At 44.0% G+C, this 20,127-nt stretch overlaps 1 protein-coding gene across 11 annotated transcripts in view; it reads right to left on the bottom strand.

The window, feature by feature from the left end:
• TTC13 (tetratricopeptide repeat domain 13) overlaps positions 1-20,082 on the bottom strand; it is an 81,372-nt gene extending 61,290 nt beyond the window's left edge. For 6 of the 11 annotated variants that reach the window (XM_042959759.1, XM_042959760.1, XM_042959761.1 and 3 more), the window contains exons 1-2: positions 19,741-20,082; positions 1,387-1,481 (exon numbers count right to left, since the gene is read on the bottom strand). In XM_042959759.1, the coding sequence (XP_042815693.1) occupies positions 1,387-1,481; positions 19,741-20,011 (366 nt within the window). In that variant the 5' untranslated portion in view covers positions 20,012-20,082. The other 5 variants (XM_042959766.1, XM_042959769.1, XM_042959765.1 and 2 more) reach the window with 5 other exon arrangements.
• Between the last annotated feature and the right edge of the window lie 45 nt (positions 20,083-20,127).

Below are 20,127 nucleotides of genomic sequence, written 5' to 3'. Positions count from 1 at the left end.
GTGGACAGCGGGGAGAAGCTCCAATCAAAGACGTTAATGCACACAGCCCCACTTTGCTGGGACACCAACTCCAACCCATCCTCAGGTCACTGTTTACGCTTCAAGTTCTGAAAGCTGTCCTACCTGATCCCCCTAATTTAAAGGGAGATTATGTTGATCTTTTGCTATACCTCTATGTTTATTTGTATAATTATCTGGTTAGTGACTAGGAGTCACGAGTGCAGGGACTGAGGCTAGCTGGCTCACTGTGGCATTATTCCCAGTACTTACTTAGCACAACGCCTGGCACATAATAGGTGCAAAATAAATATCTGGAGAATTAATGAAGAAATGAATAGTCGAACTCCCATATTTTCAACCTAGGGAAAATGAAAGGCCAAGATTGATGAGCTTTCTCCCATTGGTCACTAGCTAGTGCCATCTTAAACTAGAAATGCAACACGGAGAAAATATTTGAATTACTGTCAGTAAGACGGTAGGTCCCTAATAATTCTAAGAATCTAATCCCCTCCCCAAGGTGGGGATTACCCAATTTCTACTTAAGTGCTTTCATTGGTGGCCAACTCACTACAAGCTAGCCCATTCTGGTTGGGGACCAGTCTAATTCAAGTTCTTCCATATATCGAGTTGATCGCTATGCAATGAGTTAGGTAACATCTGTTGATCATTCTTTGGCTTGCAAACTCTACCCATTTTCAGTAGTTTCTCACATGCAAAGGCAAAGCTTTATCTGGAGAAGAGAGAGCAACCTAAAGGGAAATTTTAAACACAAGAAGCAAACAGTATCTATGTGGATGCTGAAGGAAAAGGCCTGGAGAAAAAAATATGTTCACCTTGGGCACTGAAAGAACAACTCAGCCTCAGAGAATTAAGTGTGAACAACAACAACAACAACAAAAAAAAGAGCCTTGCACCTGAGGCAGCTAGGCTGGAGGAGTGTCCGTGCTAACGTGAACAGGCAGAGACAGATGTTATGTAGTGCCAGGAACTCATCCCTGGAGTGGAGAGGCCTCCTATACAGTTCAGCGGGTACTGACAGTTAAAAACATAGATATAAAAGATATCCACACAGGCAAAAGCTGGAAGAATAATATATTATACCTTAAAATACATTAGGTTCCTAGAAGCAAGGCTCAGCCATTATCTCCCCTTTATTCCTTGGAACTGAGAAGTAAAAAGGCCAAGGTCTAGAATGATCAACCATCCAATCCATAAGTCATAATAATGTAACGTGACAAAATACCAGATGACCTATCTTTATCTTATGCAAATAGGACCACCTAGAACCAACTCCTAGTTGGTAAACAGAGGTGACCTGTGCCTTTTGAAACATGTATCATTGTACTTTAGGTCATAAAGACAGAAGCATGGACAGAAGATGCGTACCAGGATCTTTTCAGTGTTGAGGGAAAGCAGTGAGTCACAGGGTGGCGGCCCTTTGGGTTCACAGTCTGAGTCGTGGAAGTTCAGAAAGGATGACTCTGAAAAGCAAACATCCCTGGTTATTCTCCGAACCTGAAACTTATGGTTCTTAGGTTCTTAACTATGAATTATAATGTTAGGAACACACACATGTGCGCGCACGCGCGCGCACACACACACACACACACACACACACACACACACACAATCTACCAAACCAAAATAAGGACAAGGCAAAAAAGCACCAAAAGGGGCATCTTGCCTTCCACCTTACAGCTGTGTCACATTCTACAGTTTCCAAATACCTTGCATAGCTGTCATGACTGTCCTCACAACCAGTCATTAATACGATACTTGTTAAGATCCCTTTTTCAGACATCTCCTACCTGGCAGCGTTTACCATAGGTTAAAAAATATTACAAAAGGGAGAACAAAGTCGAGCCAGGGAGATCTAATGTTAAAAGATATGTACCAGGGGTCTAGAATCCAGAATATATAAATAAGTCCTGATTTCAACAACAAAAAGACAACCCAATTAAAAAATGGGCAAAGGACTGGAATAGGCAATTCTCCAAAGAAGATACACAAATGGCCACTGAATACATGGAAAGATGCTCTACATCATTATTGATTAGGGATGTAAATCAAACCACAATGAGGTTTGCCACAATAACGGCTTTTTTTTTTTTTTTATTGTCGAGGCAAACAAGTGTTGGCAAGGATGTAGAAAAATTAGAGCCCTTGTACATTGCTGTGTAAAATGGTGTGGCCACTGTGGAAGATAGTTTACTGGTTCATCCAAAAGTTGAACATAGAATTACCATATGGTCCTACTATTCCATCCCAAGGAATATACCCAAAAGAACTAAAAACAGGAACTCAAACAAGTATGTGAACATGCATCTTCACAGAAGCAATATTTAACAATAACCAAATGGTAGAAACAGCCCAAATGTCCATCAACAAACAATGGACAAACTGTGGTATATACATACAGTGGAACACTATTCAGCCTTAAAACAGAATAAAGTACTACAACCACCATTAATTAGTACACTTTACTCTTCAAATAATAAATCTACATTTATACTTTAACCATTTCAAAATTTGGAGACTTTTCACTCTAAGCTACATCTAAAATGCTAGCCTATATTTGGAAACATTCAAATATTAAAAATAAATTTTTTAAAAAAGAATGAAATACTTTACATGTTCATATAACATGAAAGAACCTCCAAAATGTAATGAGTAAGAACCTCCAAAACAAAAACTAAGTGAAAGAAGCCAGACACAAAAAGTCACATATTGTGTGAGCTCACTGATACGAAATAACCAGAAAAGGTAAATCCATAGAGACAGAATGCACATCCATGGCTGAAGGAGGGAAGAGGAAGAAACTGCTGAGGGGTGAGGGGCTTACTTTGGAGTGATGGAAAGGTTTTGGGGTGGTTGCACAACATTGTGACTGTACTCAATGCCACAGAGCTGTTCATAGGAAAACATTTAATTTTATGTTATGTGAATTTTGCCTCAACAATTATTTTTAAACCTATACTGTAATTCAGCAGTCACTAAAGAGCATCAAATTGTGTTCAAGCGACCATGTGAACCGACAGAGATAAATTCTCATTTGTGTCTGTCTTAACAGCTGGAGACTAGAGCTAATATACCAAAGAAGCTCTGGATGGTGAGTGATTTCTGAAGCTGGAAGGTTAAATTTCACAAGGCCCAAGCAGAGTTTAAACGGATGGGTGGGGGCACCTGGGTGGCTCAGTCGGTTGAGCGTCCGACTTCAGCTCAGGTCACGATCTTGTAGTCCGTGAGTTCGAGCCCCGCGTCAGGCTCTGGGATGGCCCAGAGCCTGGAGCCTGCTTCCGATTCTGTGTCTCCCTCTCTCTCTGCCCCTCCCCCGTTCATGCTCTGTCTCTCTCTGTCTCAAAGATAAATAAATGTTAAAAAAAAAAAAATTAAAAAAATAAATAAATAAATAAACGGATGGGTGGGTTCTGCTAATATCATCCTCAATGGGGAAAAACTGAGCGCTTTTCCCCTAAGGTCAAGAACACGACAGGGATGTCCACTCTCACTGTGTTATTCAACACAGTATTGGAAGTTCTAGCCTCAACAATCAGACAACACAAAGAAATAAAACGCATCTAAATCAGCAAGGAGGAAATCAAACTTTCACTCTTCACAGACAACATGATACTCCATGGAAAACCCAAAAGATTCCACCAAAAAACTACTAGAACAGATGCATGAATTCAGCAAAGTCGCAGGATATAAAATCAATGCACAGAAATTGGTTGCATTTCTATACACCAATAATGAAGCAACAAAAGGAGAAATCAAGGTATCAATCACATTTACAATTGCACCAAAACCCATTAAATACCTAGGAATAAACCTAAGACGTGAAAAATCTATACACTGAAAACTATAAAAAGCTTATAAAAGAAACTGAAGAAGTCACCAAAAAATGGAAAAATATTCCATGCTCATGGATTGGAGGAACAAATATTGCTAAAATGTCGATACTACTCAAAGCAATCTACATATTCAATGCAATCCCTATCAAAATAACAGCAGCATTCTTCACAGAGCTAGTACAAACAATCCCAAAATTTGTATGGAACCAGAAAAGACATCAAATAACAAAAGCAATCCTGAAAAAGAAAACCAAAGCTGGAGGCATCACAATTCCGGACTTCAAGATGTATTACAAAGCTGTAATCATCAAGACAGTATGGTACTGGCACAAAAACAGACACTTAGATCAATGGAACAGAATAGAGAACCCAGAAATGGACCCACAAACGTAAGTCCAGCTAATCTTTGACAAAGCAGGAAATAATATCCAATGGAATAAAGACATTCTCTTCAGTGAATGCTGTTGGGAAAACTGGACAGAGACATGCAGAAGAATGAACCTGGACAACTTTCTTACACCCTACACAAAAATAAACTCAAAATGGATGAAAAACCTAAGCATAAGACAGGAGGCCGTCAAAATCCTAGAGGAGAAAGCAGGCAACAACCTCTTTGACCTTGGCCACAGCAACTTCTTACTCAACATGTCTCTGGAGGCAAGGGAAACAAAAGCAAAAATGAACTATCGTGACCTCATCAAGATAAAAAGCTTCTGCACAGCAAAGGAAACAATCAGCAAAACTAAAAGGCAACTGACGGAATGGGAAAAGATATTTGCAAATTACACACCTGATAAAGGGTTAGTATCCTAAATCTATAAAGAACTTATCAAACTCAACACCGAAAAAACAAATAATCCAGTGAAGAAATGGGCAAAAGACATGAATCGACACTTCTCCAAAGACATCCAGATGGCTAACAGATGCATAAAAAAATGCTCAACATCACTCATCATCAGGCAAATATAAATCAAAGCCACAGTGAGATACTACCTCACACTTGTCAGAATATCTAAAATTAACAACTCAGGCAGCAACAGATGTTGGTGAGGATGCAGAGAAAAAGGAATCCTTTTGCACTGCTGGTGGGAATGCAAGCTGGTGCAGCCAGTCTGGAAAACAGTATGGAGGTGCCTCAAAAAATTAAAAATAGAATTATCTTATGGCCCAGCAATTGCAGTGCTAGGTATTTATCCAAAGGATACAGGTATGCTGTTTTTATGGGGCACATGCACCCCAATGTTCATAGCAGTGCTGTTGACAATAGTCAAAGGAAGGAAAGAGCCCAAATGTCCATTGACAGATGAATGGATAAAGAAGAAGTGGTATATACATACAATGGAATATTACTCAGCAATCAAAAAGAATGAAATCTTGCCATTTGCAACATTGTGGATGGAGTGTGTTATGCTAAGTGAAATTAGTCAGAGAAAGACAAGTATCATATGACCTCACTCATATGTAGAATTTAAGATACAAAACAGATGAACATAAGGGAAGGGAAGCAAAAATAATATAAAAACAGGGAGGGGGACAAAACAGAAGAGACTCAAATACAGAGCACTAAGGGTTGCTGGAGGGGAGGAGGGTGGAGGGATGGGCTAAATGGGGAAGGGGCATTAGGAGGACACGTGCTGGGATGAGCACTGGGTGTTATACGTAGGCGGTAGATCACTGGATTCCACTCCTGCATCATTATTGCACTATGTGCTGACTTGGATATAAATGTAAAAAATTAAGTAAATAATAAGAGGATGGGTGGGTTCAGACTGGGGAACAGAGAGAATGGGTATTCCGAGTGGGATGAGTGGTGTACACAGAAGTATAAAGGTAAGAAAATGCGAAGGAGCAGTAAGCAGGCGACCCTGGCTAGAGGGAGCTGGTGTTGGAAAATAAAAGATGGAAGGTTGGAACGTGAGTGGTCAGACTGGGGAGTCTTGGAGCCAAGAGAAAGGCTTTAGTCTCACCAGAGTGAGGAGGCAGTAATGGTTGTTGGAAATAACATTAATTTCTAACCTATTTCTTCTTAAAGCTAACGTTTGAGGCCTTGCCATATGCAAAGCGCTGCAGTAAGCATTGCATATACGTGGCCTCATTCTGTTCTAACAATCCCTCCACTTGGTGGGATTCACTGAGGTTTCAATAAACACGCATCGGTATAATTGTAAGTGGATGCACTCATTCCCTTCTGTGAAACCTAACCATCTTTGGGTAATTAGGCTGTCCTCTCCCCCTTCTGATAAATAGTATTTTACAAGTATGCTTGACCTGTATTTTTTAAATTCACCCAATCTGGCAATTAAATTCTAACCAATACAATTGCCGAGGCAAAGGGTGTAAATAACTTTAAGGCCTTTCACATATGCTGCCCCGTTTCCCTCCCAGGATGTAATAATAATTTCATTCCCACCCAACAGTGTAGAAGATGGTCTATTTCACTCTGCTCAGAGTATTCTGTTCTTTTCATCTCTTCCTAATCTGACAATAGCACTAGGGAGACCAAACTTTTGGTTTACTGCCCATTTGTATCTCTTCTTTTGTAAATCACGTGTTTCCTCTGCTAATTTTTAAGTCATTTTATCTATTCCGGCCTAAGGTATAGAAGCGAATGTCTATCTATTTTCCAGTTCTCTCAGAACGATTTTGAACACCGCCTGTACGATACATTATAGTCACTGGGGTCTTAAAGGGAGCTTTGAGATAAGTTATATCCAACTAAAATAGCTCTCACAGATGACTATTCAATCTATACAGGCACTGATGTTTAAAATATTACAGTAGGACTTCATGTTCATTCTGGAAAATAGAAAAAAAATCACAAAACATAAAAAAAAAGTCATTTAGAATACTACCGTACATTGAGATCCACTGTGAAAATCTTGGCGTTAATTACTGTAATTAAGAGGGACAATTCTTGAAATCAGACAGACTCGGTTTGAATTCCCGTTCTCTGCAACTACTTACTAGCTCTTGGCCACTGATCTAGCGGCCTCATCAATCTTCGGTTTCTTCATTTGTAAAACAGGGTCGCTGATGGTATCTACTTCACAGGAGTGGTTGATTTAAACAAGATTATAGGGGCACCTGGGTGGCTCAGTGAGTTAAGTGTCCATCTGTTGATTTCGGCTCATGTCAGGATCTCCGGGTTCATGGGATCCAGCCCCACGTCAGGCTGTTTGCTGACAGCACAGAGTCTGCCTGGATTCTCTCTTTCCCTCTCTCTCTCTCTCTCAAAATCAGTAAATAAACTTTAAAAAAATAAACAAGGAGATATAAGTAAAGTATTTGGTACAGTTTCTGGCACAAAGAAGGAGACAGAGGATGTTTGCTATTGTTACCATTAGGTTGTGAGGAGATACACTGTTTTGTAACCTGCCCTTTTAACGTAACAATATAATATAAACACTTCCCCATTTGATTAAACTTTCTTCTGCAAACTATTTAAATTTAAACTTAGTGAGATTATATATCATTTTTTTAAATTTTTTGTTTTAACGTTTATTTATTTTTGGGACAGAGAGAGACAGAGCATGAACGGGGGAGGGGCAGAGAGAGAGGGAGACGCAGAATTGGAAGCAGGCTCCAGGCTCTGAGCCATCAGCCCAGAGCCCGACGCAGGGCTCGGACTCACGGACCTCGAGATCGTGACCTGAGCTGAAGTCGGACGCTTAACCGACCGAGCCACTCAGGCGCCCCGATTATATATCATTTTTAATTTAATATCTTTAGGATTTCAGTGCTCTACGATAAACCTGTATTTTGTTGTTTCTAGACTAACTCCTTCTAATGATCTGCCTATTGACTTCAATAGTTTCACAACGTATCCTTAAAATAGATGCACACATTTTAACGTAAAGGAAAGCCTCATCAATTTTTTTTCCCAAAAGTTTCTTGGCTATTTGGATCAACATTCTTCCTTCAAATAAACTTGTCATTAAGGATCCAAAACCAAAAAGTCCCTCTTGTGATTTTTATTAGAATTGTTAAAACCGTAGGGGGACCTGAGTGGCTCGGTCAGTTTGGTGTCCAACTTCGGCTCAGGTCACGATCTCATGGTTGGTGAGTTTGGGCCCCACCTCAGGCTCTGTGCTGACAGCTCAGAGCCTGGAGCCTGCTTTGGATTCTGTCTCCCTCAAAAATAAATAAGCACTAAAAAAATTTTTTTTTAATAAATAAAAAAGGAAAACAACCAAATAGGAGAATCCTTCCTTCGTATGGTAAAATGCATCCACGTTAACCCACAGCCATATAGAGCATCTTCCCACTGGATGCTCATGTTAAAAGTCTTATCAAAAGGTGAAATTCTGGGTCAGTAAATGAAGTATTAATGTCAGGAATAAGCAGGAATACTAGTACTGAACACTTTTTTGGAGGTTTTCTCTAGTTCAACGAGATGCTAAATGAGTATAAATACTAAAAAGACCCTGATATCATTACGTGTAGAGGATGCAATCACCCACTGAATAAATGGAAGCATGAAAAGAGCTGCTAGGAATTCAGTGATGCTGTTGTTCACATCCGCAGGAAACACCCCGAGCCAGCCGCTTCCCCTGACTCTGCTCTAGTTCGTAGGGTCTTTAAGCTGCCGTGATTTCACATTTCTGTGTGATTTCGCTTACTGTTGGTTTCCCTCCCTGAACTATAGTATTTGCAGACAAGGACAGGGGTCATTTCTGGTTTTGCGGACCACTGAGCAGTGAATAGAACAAGGTAGATGTGCAACAAACACGTAATCAATGGCCATCCACCAATTTTCTTTTCAATCACAACAAATTTGAATGTATAAATTCTATAGAAAAATTGTAAAATTTCACATAGGCCAATAAAACACTTGAATAGATTAAATTTTGTAAAGTACTCCTCTGCTCGTTAATCTACAGTTTTAGCAATTCTTTTAAAAAAAATTTTTTTTTAATGTTTACTTTTCAGAGAGAGAGAGAGAGAGAGAGAGAGAGAGCATGAGCAGGGGAGGGGCAGAGAGAGAGGGAGTCACAGAATCTGAAACAGGCTCCAGGCTCTGAGCTGTCAGCACAGAGCCTGACACAAGGCTCCAACTCACAAACCGTGAGATCATGAGTTTAACCAAATGAGCCACCCAGGTGTCCCTTCTTACTCCTTATTTTACCAAAAATTTTTAAATCAGGAAAGCTGGCTGAACTTTATCAAGTGCTTTTGGAATTTCTTTAAGGTAATCATATGATTTTTCTCCATACTAAGGTGATTAATTCAATTTTTTTTTTTTTTAAGTTGAACCACCTTTGCACTTCTAAAATAAATTCTAATTGGTCAAGGCACATCATTACTTTAATTTCTGGTTTCAACTTATTAATATTTTACTTAGGATTTTTATAACTGTGCTATAGTTTTCTACCCATACTTGCCACTATATTAAGTTCTGTCATCAATGTTTTTCACTGATTTGAGAAGGTCTGTAAGAGAAAAACAGCTTATTACAGTTGTACCTAGACTTCTCTGGGAACAGGTTAAATTTCTTCTTTGATCTAAAACTGTTTTGTTCGATATGGCTTTAATTGTCTAACAATAACAACCCAACAATCTATGTTTAGATGGAATAGGTTTTCATACAATTAGGAAAAGCCTCTGTTTTCCTCCTTGCTCAGATAATGCAAGTAAAATTTAAAGATAATTACTATGTGGGGCGCCTGGGTGGCTCAGTCAATTAAGTGTCTGACTTCAGTTCAGGTCATTATCTCATAGTTGGTGAGTTCAAGCCCCGCATCGGGCTCTGTGCTGACAGCCCAGGGCTTGCAGCCTGCTTTGGATTCTGTCTCCCTCTCTCTCTACCCCTCCCCCACACTCTCTCTCTCTCTCTCAAAAATAAATAAACATTTAAAAAAATTACTATAGAAATATTCTCAAAACACATTACAGAATCTCATCTTTTTCTTCCAGATCATCTTCCTGGACATTTATTTATTGCTTCATATTTTTGACCTTATTAGCAGGAATTTCTTCACATTTGTCTCTTCATTCTAATGGCCTCTACCACTGTCCACACAGCCCCTCATTCCTAAGGTACGTTTGCATTTGCTCACCTATTTATGTGTTAGCCTTATCAGGTTTATCTATTTTCTTCTTTTTTGAAAAAAAAGAAAAAAACAACTCTTGGATCGATTTATCAATACCGTTGTTGCTCTGTTTCGAATTCATTTATTCTGGCTTTGTTCTAGACAAGCTTCCAATTTCCCAATCGTTTTCTTGTTGCTCAAGCTTAGTACCCAGTTCATTTATTCCCGTCTTTCTTCGATACCAAGAAGCCACGGAAGGCTCCAGCAGAAGAAAGATCACGGAAGGTTGTGTGAGGAGAGAGAGAGAAGGGCCGGAAGACTAGCAAGGAGGCCATGGCCAGCTGAAACAGGGAAAAAGTGCAAACATAGAGGCCACCGGGTTGAAAAGGGAGGGTCAGACTCCAAAGAGATATATGAGGAAAAAAAAAAAAAAGCCAGGGCTTTGAGAAAAAGTAGGCATGGGAAGAGGACAAAGGCATGGCTTTCCATTTTGTGTAGCAACAAGAGGGGAAGTGCCATTAACTGAAATGGCAAGTTTGAGAGGAAAAGTGGTTCTAGGGGGCAGTCAAGGGCCAACTCCAGAGAAAGGCAAGAGCTACAGATATGAATGTGATGACCATTAACTTAAGATGGATGAGTGAACAGGCGGTGTAGGTAGGATCTCTGCCAGCTCAGGAAGCTTAAATGTAATAAGAAAAGAGCTGACCCTGGTGGGGACGAGATATTTAAAAGGAGGGCAAATCGATGACCTTTTTCTAAAGAACTGTCTAGAGTCATTTCTTTGAGGGCCGCCTGGGTGGCTCAGTCGGCTGAGCGCCTAACTCGATTTTCACTCAGGTCATGATCCCAGGCAGGGTCGTGGGATCGAGCCCCACATCGGACTCTGTGCTGAGTACGGAGCTGACTTAAGTTTCTCTCTTTCTCCCTCTGCCCCTCTCCCCTGCTCGCATACGTACCCTCTCTCTAAAACATGGAAAGAAAAACAGAATTACTTTTTTTGAATTGTTCTGCAGCCTTGCCATAAAACTACACACAGAGTTATTATAATGATTTTCATTCTTCATTATACTCCCTTATTCCTGAAGTCAAGTATTTGTTTCTTCTCATTTTCCTTGACCAGCCTTGCGAGGTAACTGCCTAAACTTCACCAGTACTTTCGAAGAACCAGCTCTGATAGTGAAATTTGATTCAATCTGAAGTCAGAGAAAGAGTAATTAGTGTGGAGGCAAAGTCGGAGAGTCGTTCAGAGTGCGGGCTGTGGAGCCGGACTGACCCGGCTCAGATGCCTAACTGGTTGACTTGGCACAAGTCCTTCTGTATCTCGTAGCCTCAGTTTCCTCACTTATAGAACAGGAACGACTACCCCCACATACCCTCACAGGCCTATTACGAGGAATAGACGTGATGCCCACAGTTCACAGGAAATGGTTGTCACAGGTTGGTAGGGCCGGCCCTTGAACCACACGGGATTGAACTGCGTGGGTCCACTTACATGCAGGTTTTTTAAAATAAACATAGATATTGCTGCAAACGTATTTTCTCTTCGTGATTTTCGTAACCACGGTTCCTTCTCTCTAGCTTATTTTAGTCTAAGAATACAGAATGTAATACATATACAAAATATGTGTTCCTCGACTGCTTGTTATTAGTAAGGCTTCCGGTCAACAGTAGGCTATTAGCAGTTAAGTTTTGGGGGAGTCGGAAGTGGCACATGGACTTTTGATGGTGTGGGGGGCAGGGGGGAATTGGTTGGTGCCCCTAACCCCCTAAGGGTCCACTATATACATATCTCAGAAATTGCCATTTTTTTCTGTTAATTTCTTCTTCCTTCTTAAGATTATTTTGGTCTTCGCAGAACTTGACAGCTTTCGAAATGCCCTCGCAACACTCTGTCCACTGGTCCTCCCTCCTCTGAGGCAGGGAGGACACGCCTTAGGCGGATCACACACGTGGGGAAACGAGGTCAGTGTTAACGCGCGTGTTTAAGTCACAAGACGAAGAAATTGCCCGCATCTGTGCTCCGGGACACATCAACAGAGGTGCACGGTCCGCTTGTCACCACTCATTCTGCCCCTGCTGGGTCCTAGCAACGCCCTCAGGCTTCCTTCCTGTCCTCCCAAACCCCACAGACCACTGATTTTAAGAAGAGCGGTTTCGGTAAAGACACGAGGGGCCAACTGCAGTAGCTTCGGCAAAGGATGGGAGATGGGGAGACAGTGCACAGAAGCATCTCCTCTGAGGAATTCTGCTGTAAAGGAAGCGGAGAGAGAGACACAAGAGGTGGATGGAGGGGCAGGGAGTCCTGTCCTGGTTTCTTGTGTTTTCCAGACAGGAGCTCTCAGAGCCATCTGTATGCTGACGGAAGACAAGAGGGAATGAGCGCTCCCGCACAGGGAGCGTGCCCCGCTCCGCAGAGGCTCCCACAGCTCCGCACAGCGCCAGGACCAAAGGCAGAAGCTATCCTAGGGCTGCAGGCACGCTGCAGCTGTGATGGTGGGAAGCACGGAAGTTCTCTGCTGATTGCATCTTCCTCAATCAAATTACCTCCTAGGGAGGAGAGGAGACTCGGGGGTGGCGGGGGGGTGGGCGGGGGGCATTGGAAGTACCACGTATTTGTCATACAGTCATGTCGGCAGGTGAAAGGGCCTGAAAGTTTGCAAGCAGCACGCTCAGAGCCGATCCCTGAAGGAAGACGTTTTATAAGGGATTCAACAGCTGCTGGGCTGCACTTACCACCGTGCCCTAGTTAGAACAGTGGGCCAAGTTCACCTGGAAACCAGGATGACGGGGCCTTTCCCACCGATGGGCTGGAACGTGGGAGTCAGACGCCAGATACTTACTGGCAATTCTAGTCCTAGGTGTGGGGTGACCTGGGAAGAGCAGAAATAATTACTGTGGCTGGAGGCGCGACCTGAAGGCCAAGGGGCTGATACGCAGCATCAGTTATACTGTCTGTTGCTTTGATCAATTTCTGCATTTGTAAGACAACCACCGTTGAGGACGTTCCACATCACCTTGGTTGATGGTCCCAAAAGGTAAATTTCTTTTAGAATGTGGTAACAGGAAAAGTAATAGGAAGAGTTCTCCTCAGAATTCATACGCTTCTTTTGTTCTAACAAAATCGCATTCATCAGTACCTCAGATGTGTAAGTTATCATAAAACAACTTGCAAATAGAGGCTGCCCACTGGGAACGAGATTATAAAGCCAACGTATAATTAATCCACCAGAACAAAGATCTGCAAAAGCCATCTTTCGCAGTTTTATAACAAAGCATGACCATAATCTGATCAAAGCTGTATTAACCTTAACAAAAGTATTAACAGGTGTAAAGAATGTATAAAACCTTAAGAAAAAAAAAAAAAGGAGCTGGTCAGCTGCACAAAATGGAAAAAGAGGGAAGGAAGTAAATCGTGTAGCACTGACCCAAGAGCAGAACCGGGGGGGGCGGGGGGGGGGGGCGCTGTAGCCACAAAGGCTATTCACTTAGCCTGGGGTCGTAACATGGATTACACACGCATCAGATGCTCAAGGTGGCACATACTTTTAAGAGCTGAAGACTCTGTCCATAAACCTATACGTGATGTCAAATACCATCAACTCCACTGGGAAAGCAATGCTGTGAAACCATTAGTGAAAAGGGAACAGGGTCACTTTGAACATTCCACGGCGAGCGAACTCAACTGGCCTTTCGCATCGAAGAGGCGGACCGTCTGACCCAGGATTTCTGAGTGTCTACGTAAAGGGCGCCGGCACCCGAGTCAGAGCAAATCTCACCGTGCTGGTTCCTGAATCAGACATAAAGCCATACCAAATTACCTCCAAACCAAACTGGAGGAACGGGGGAGGAGACTTCATTAGCAAAGCTTAAACACAGATACCAGTTATGTACTGGGGACCCCCTCCGGTTATGCAGATGGTTCAGTTTGTGAAAACAGCTGTGATACGTTTTTCTACATAGACGTCATGTTTCGATAAAAGGCAAAAATAAAAAAGATAAGAGAATGAAAATGTCAGAAAGCATTAACCCCGAAGTGAGAAGTATTCAAATTCTGCTACTTCAATGAATTTTGTCTTTATTCTATCTGCAAGATAACAGGCCCGAACAAAAAAGATAAAATGGCCTCTTTGAAACACCATATTGTGAAAAGGGGAAGCTTCAGAGGCCGGTCAGTCCGCCAAGTGTTTAGGGAGTCCAGTGACGCCAGGCCGTGTCTACGCGCCGTAGAACTTCTTGAAAAGTCCGTATACCCAAAGTGCTCTGCCGTTCCTGTAGGCATGTTTCATGCAGGGTAGGTTCTAAAACCCAGGCCCCATTATCCTTTGCCCTCATCCAGAGAGCGACGACCCCGCATGACCCAAAGCAGAACACTGGTCTACTGGGGTACAGACCGTTCAAAAGGTAAATGTAATTTTTAAGAACAATAGATCTATTTGAGAAATTTTCACAAGTCTGCAAATAGCAGAGCTGTCATCCTCATAGGGCTCATGCTATAAAAAGCAACTCTTAAACCAGAAGACTGTCTGAAAGATGCAAAAGAGGCAAGCAGTCTCCAGGCGATGCCCAGTGGCCAGGGCCGGGGGAGACGATACAGAAATCTCTTTCTCACTCTATGCCTCAGTCTCTGTTACTCAAAATAAGCGAGTTATCTTATACTGGCAAACTTACTTCTGTAGACCTTAAGGAAAAGACTAGAAGAGATTTGCCACAAAACTGGATGTGATAACATGCACAGAGAATCAGGGCTGAGGGTAAAAAAGGGATCAAGCAAATCTACTAACAGTAAGGGTTACCACAGTTAACCATGACTGGGCTTAAAATGTGGTTCTTAACTTCCTCATAGCCAGAACAAAAAAAGGAAATAGCGCTCATTATAAAAGTTTCCCTCTACTGATTCCCTGCCACCGTTAAGGCACAGCAATGATTTAAGTGCTGTGAGCAAGACTGATTTCATGTATTTTAAATAACTGCCTCCTTTAGTTAGAAAGATACAGACAATCTTTAGGTCTTACTGTCAAAAACACAACCAGGTTCGTAGTTACTTCCTTATTTTTGTGACAGTTAACAGCTCCCGAATCAGACACGAATTCCCTTTTCTTCACACAGAACCGTGGGGAAATAAACTCAAATCTTGGATTATTAATCTCAATAAACTAAGGAAAATTACTTCAGGTTGTAAATTAACCGTCAAACTTCATTGAGACATTAAGCGTAGAGAGAACTAATGCTGCTGGCTAGATGAAGGTGGCCATTTCAAAGGTTCCAGAAAGACATCAGGTACAAGGACTGCCTAACTTTTAGGAGCAGACAAAAGTCTCAAGAAGGCAGGAAAAAGGGAAAAAAAAAAAAATCCGAAATCACTGTTGTTATAAATACTGCATTTTCAAAGAAGGAAAATGAAAGTGTTTTCAAAACAGTGACTAGAGGGGCACCTGGGTGGCTCAGTCGGTGAAGCGTCCAACTTCGGCTCAGGTCATGATCTCGCGGTTCGTGAGTTCAAGCCCCGCGTCAGGCTCTGTGCTGATGGCTCAGAGCCTGGAGCCTGTTTCAGATTCTGTGTCTCCCTCTTTGACCCTCCCCCGTTCATGCTCTGTCTCTCTCTGTCTCAAAAATAAACGTTAAAAAAAAAAGTTAAAAAAAAACAGTGACTAGAGGTGCACAGGTTCGAACTATTACAATACATCCTGGTCCATAAAGGACACACAAAGATGTATTTCACACGGGACGAACGCCGCCTTTGAAGAAAGACGCAAGGTGGCTTTCCCAGGAAGAGCAGAGGGGACACAGATGAATTCTTAAGGGACAGGTTACAGCTTATCTAGCCCTTAACTTGCCTGATCTGTAACATTACGGTGCCAAGTTAAGGGGTAAGACCTCTCCCAAGCTCGCTCTGCTCTGGTCCCTGTTGATGCCACCTTATCAGAGGCCTTCCCTGGCCCCCCTCAAGGCAGCAAAGCCCTCTTCCTTCTTCAGGGCACTTAGCAGCGGGCCTACTGAACACTGGTCTCTACCTGCACCGGCACAGGCTCCACTTGGGGGAAGCCAGCCACTGCTACTGTATCCCCAAGGATCCAAAACACTGAGCAAGTGGGAGGCACACAGATAGCTTCCCCGCAAAAGAACAGAGCCATCCTAGCTCTACCGTCCAAAATATTCGGTGCAGTGAAGCATCCTTCCATGTACGTAAACAAAAAAATTCTAGAAGTTACTTAAGAATGTAACTTTCAACAAACGTGAAGACAGTGGGACTTGATCAGTAATAAGAAAGTATACTGAGCAGCAGATATTACTAAGGAAATAATGCACAAAAGGTCGGGAGGCCAGGTTCAAACCCTGGCTCTGCACTCCTCTGTGGGACCTTCCCCAACTTCTCTTTGCCTCAGTTTCACCTTAGGTAAAATGGGGATAAAAACAGTACCTGCTGCAGTGTCGAGGATTAAATAACATACAGTGCGTATACACATAAAACCAGGGGGAAAAATTGGGGGAAAACCTTCTGTTCCTTATTTCTTCCTGCAATTCCAAACTACAAACAGGGCAAAGGTAGCAAGGAAGGGAAAATGATTTTTTTTTTTAATGTTTATTTATTTTTGAGAGAAAGAGAGAGAGATACTGTGGGGTGGGGGGGTAAGGGACAGAGACAGAGACAGAGACAGAATCTGAAGCAGGCTCTGCACTGTCAGTGCTAAGTTCGACTCGGGGCTCAAACTCATGAACCATGAGATCATGACATGAGCCAAAGTCAGATGCTTAACCGACTGAGCCACCCAGCTGCCCCGGGAAATTGATTTTTATTTGAAAAATATGTACATTACAGTGTTCACTTTTTTAAAAAAGATTATTTTTCCCACAGGAAAACAGATGACCTGATGTTTGTGGCTATACATGTTTTTCAAATAAAATACAAAAACGTGCCAGGGGAGAAAGTTGAAGGGGGCCTGGGAACAGCAAAGTCAGGCTGAGACCGCTGGTGCCCCAGTCATCCATGCTTATCTGTGCAGCTGGACCTCGATGGGGTTCAGCCCACTGAGCTCGAGGCTGATCCCAGAGCACTGGATTCCATTTGATGGTGGTCCACACAGCACAATCAGCCATTGCCAGTGCGCTGTTCAGACCTATGGGCTCCCACCATAGGAAGACACACATTGTCTTTGGCCCTGTAATCACTGGGGGTTCGGTCTTACGAGAATACCCATACAGCTCATTGGAAGGTGTGCAGATTTAGACCCAAGCAGGTGTCAATTCAGCCATTTGAATCCGAAAGCTGTGGGAAGGCTTCTGAAAAGTGGCGGTGCTTCTGTGTCTGTCCTCTGCATACGGACTGGCTTGACACGGACAGGCTCGTGGCTGGAAAGGCCAGCAAGTGATGACGATGTGATGAATGGATGGTGAGGCTCTCAAGAACTGATTCGTTCTGGATCCTGGCACTTATCTAGACCCTTCTGTTGATCAGAAGGGGGTTCTGGATTCAGAACCTCTGGGCTATGATATGATTAGTTGTAAATCCTGAATTTGTTCCCACATCTGTTCTTCTTAGGACAGTGAGGGAATGGGGCAGTTTCACAGGGTCCAGCTTCTACCTACTCGTCCAAAATGAAGAGGGAGAAATGAGAGACATTTGGGGAGTCTCTACCATGACAGAGATGGCTCCTGTCACGTCCCACAGCTGGAGTGCCAAGTAGCATAAGCAGTTGCCTTTGGGAATTATTAACTGGGAACAGCAGCAGCAGCCAAGTGACTTCGGCGCCTGTCAGCAACTGCGGGACATTCACGTCACCCCAGGGGAGGCTGGCTCAAAGACTCATGCCACACATTTCCAACAGCACATGTGGAATGCCAAACTAAGAAACCGAGTACTAAGAAACTACATGGGGGGAGATAAATGAAAAACTGAAACATTTGACCAATTATGCTTAAAGCCTCATTAAGATTGCGTTCATCCTTTGACGCAAAGAACTCTGGATAATGGTTTCCACATATGAGGGAATGGTAGAATGGACAGGAAAACTCCTCCGAACGCCCGGTTCATGAAAACTTATATTACCTAGGGGAAAAGCATAATACAGGTCAGAGTTGGCCCAAATAAGGACTCCAAAGACTGGCATAAGCTATGGAGTGAAATGAGCCACCTAGATCAATACTATCAATCAATTTCATAATATAAATCAATTTGTAACTTCTACTGCCTAGAATCTGTGCCTTCTTGAGCCAGTGAGCATCACATGACCATACAAGGGCAGGGGAAATGAAGATTTACATAACGTCCTATATGCTAGCACTCACTACAGATGTGTTCTTCTACCTATAATGACTTAGTGTCTAAGACAAAGCTTTGTCTGGAGCCTGACCACCTGGCCTCGTCCCTTTACAGCGGTGGGCCCGCAGGAAAGGTGATGATTTCACCGTGTCGCAGTTTCCTCATCTGAGGAAAAGGAGCTACCATTCAATGAGGTAGTGACGGGTGTTCCAAAAGACTTAAGAAAATAGGCTAACCAACCTACTCTTACGACAGCACCTGGCATACGGCAAGCACTCCATATTATGTTGGCTATTTCTCACTTTCCCCGCAGCACTCTTGTGAAGAAAATGAAACCCGGTAATTAGGTAACAGTGTCTTCAACTTACAGAGGCGGCAATTTCGCTTGCCAAGACAAGCAATTAACTTGTTCAGAGTCACAGGAAGCCACAGAGGTAAAAAGCCATTCTTTTCCCACTATACAATGCCCGCCGAGTTTTTTACGCTGTTACTAGCCAAGGCCCACTACAAAACAAAGTCAATGAGTGAGACTTCCTCAAGGGAGTCAGATTGTGCTAAAAGGAAATCAGAGTGTGCTAATCTTGACATCTCTCAACTAAAAAATGCTTATTGTCTTCCCAGTTACACAATGTTCAAGAACACAGCTGTCCGGGCTGCAAAAGCAACCAGCCAGCTTCTAGTGAATTAGGTAGACCCAGAGCTTTCAAAAGCAAGCCTTGAGGGAATTAGGGGGAAGAGGAAAAGGAAAGGAAGGGGAGGGGATTGAAGGGTGAAAAGATCCGATGGAAATGTCAAAACAAAAAGCCACAAGCATGTATTTGCCCCTAAGGCATCTGCCACGACTTACTAAATTGGGGGCAAAAGCGCCCAACTTAATCAATGAGATGGCCTAGTTCCAATACCCGGGCTCTGACTTACACAGGCTGAAGGCCTGCGGGGCCCTCTTACTCACTGGGAGATACCGGACAGGTCACAGGTCACTCTTAAATAACTGGCAGCAAGATGTCATCGAGCAGATAAAATAGGCTTACTCTTGTCTTCCCTTCTTTCTTCCAGGGATCGAATTTGGAGAGATAATGTTTAATACAAGACATCAAACCCAGGTCAGAGAACCTGATTTCCAGGCCTAAGAAGGGCCAGACGACCCCCACTCCGGGCGCGGGCCCCCCACTGGGCCCCGGTGCTCCTCCGTCCTTCCGTTTTCCCCTCCCTCGCTCCCCCCGGCAACCGTGGGGCACAGAGCGGGAACCGGGGCTGCCCCAGGCCACTTGCCATCTCCTCCTCCACCCTTTCGACAATTGCTGCAACTCCGAAGAGACCGCCCTGGTCCCCAGGAACATGCTTCAGCTCTTTTCTCTATTCACCACCCTCCCCACGGCAGCTACCAGAGAAGGGCGCGCAGCGGCGTGGGTGCGAGCGGCGGGAAGCGGCCCCAGGATGACACCTCGCCGAGCCGGCTCCCCCAGGAGCACACGCCGCACCGCGGCCGACGGCGGCGAGGCCCGGGCCGCCCGCACATCGGCCCCCGGGAGCCCGCCGTCCCCACGGCCCCGCCGTCCCCGCGGCCCCGGGCGACCCGGACGCCCGCCCGCCGCCCACTCACCGCCGCACTCGACCGAGTACTGGTCTCCCCAGTCCCCGGACTGCGGGCTGCAGCCGCCGCCTGCCTGGGCCTCCTGCTGCTGCCGATGCTGCAGCTCCTGCTTGAGCAGGGACAGCGGCGAGTAGTGCTCAGTGGCCAGCGCACCCGGGCGCGGCCCGACGGACAGGACCCCCAGCAACAGCAGCATCAGGACGCGCCGGGCGGCGTCCGCGGCGGCCACAGCGCCGCCCCAGCAGCAGTAGCAGCAGCAGCAGCAGCCGGCAGGTGCCATCTTTCCTCAAGGCGCATGTGCGGCGGCCCTCGCCGCACGCTGCGGCCTCCCAGCCTTAACCCGCGGCGGGCAGGTGGGCCGTGGCAAGGGGGAGGGAAGGGGTGTGGCGTTGCCTG

This window comes from Panthera tigris, chromosome D2 (genome assembly GCF_018350195.1).
Source record: "Panthera tigris isolate Pti1 chromosome D2, P.tigris_Pti1_mat1.1, whole genome shotgun sequence".
NCBI lineage: Eukaryota > Metazoa > Chordata > Mammalia > Carnivora > Felidae > Panthera > Panthera tigris.
The sequence above is the reverse complement of the archived record's forward strand: the minus strand, read 5'-3'. Positions and strand labels throughout refer to the sequence as shown.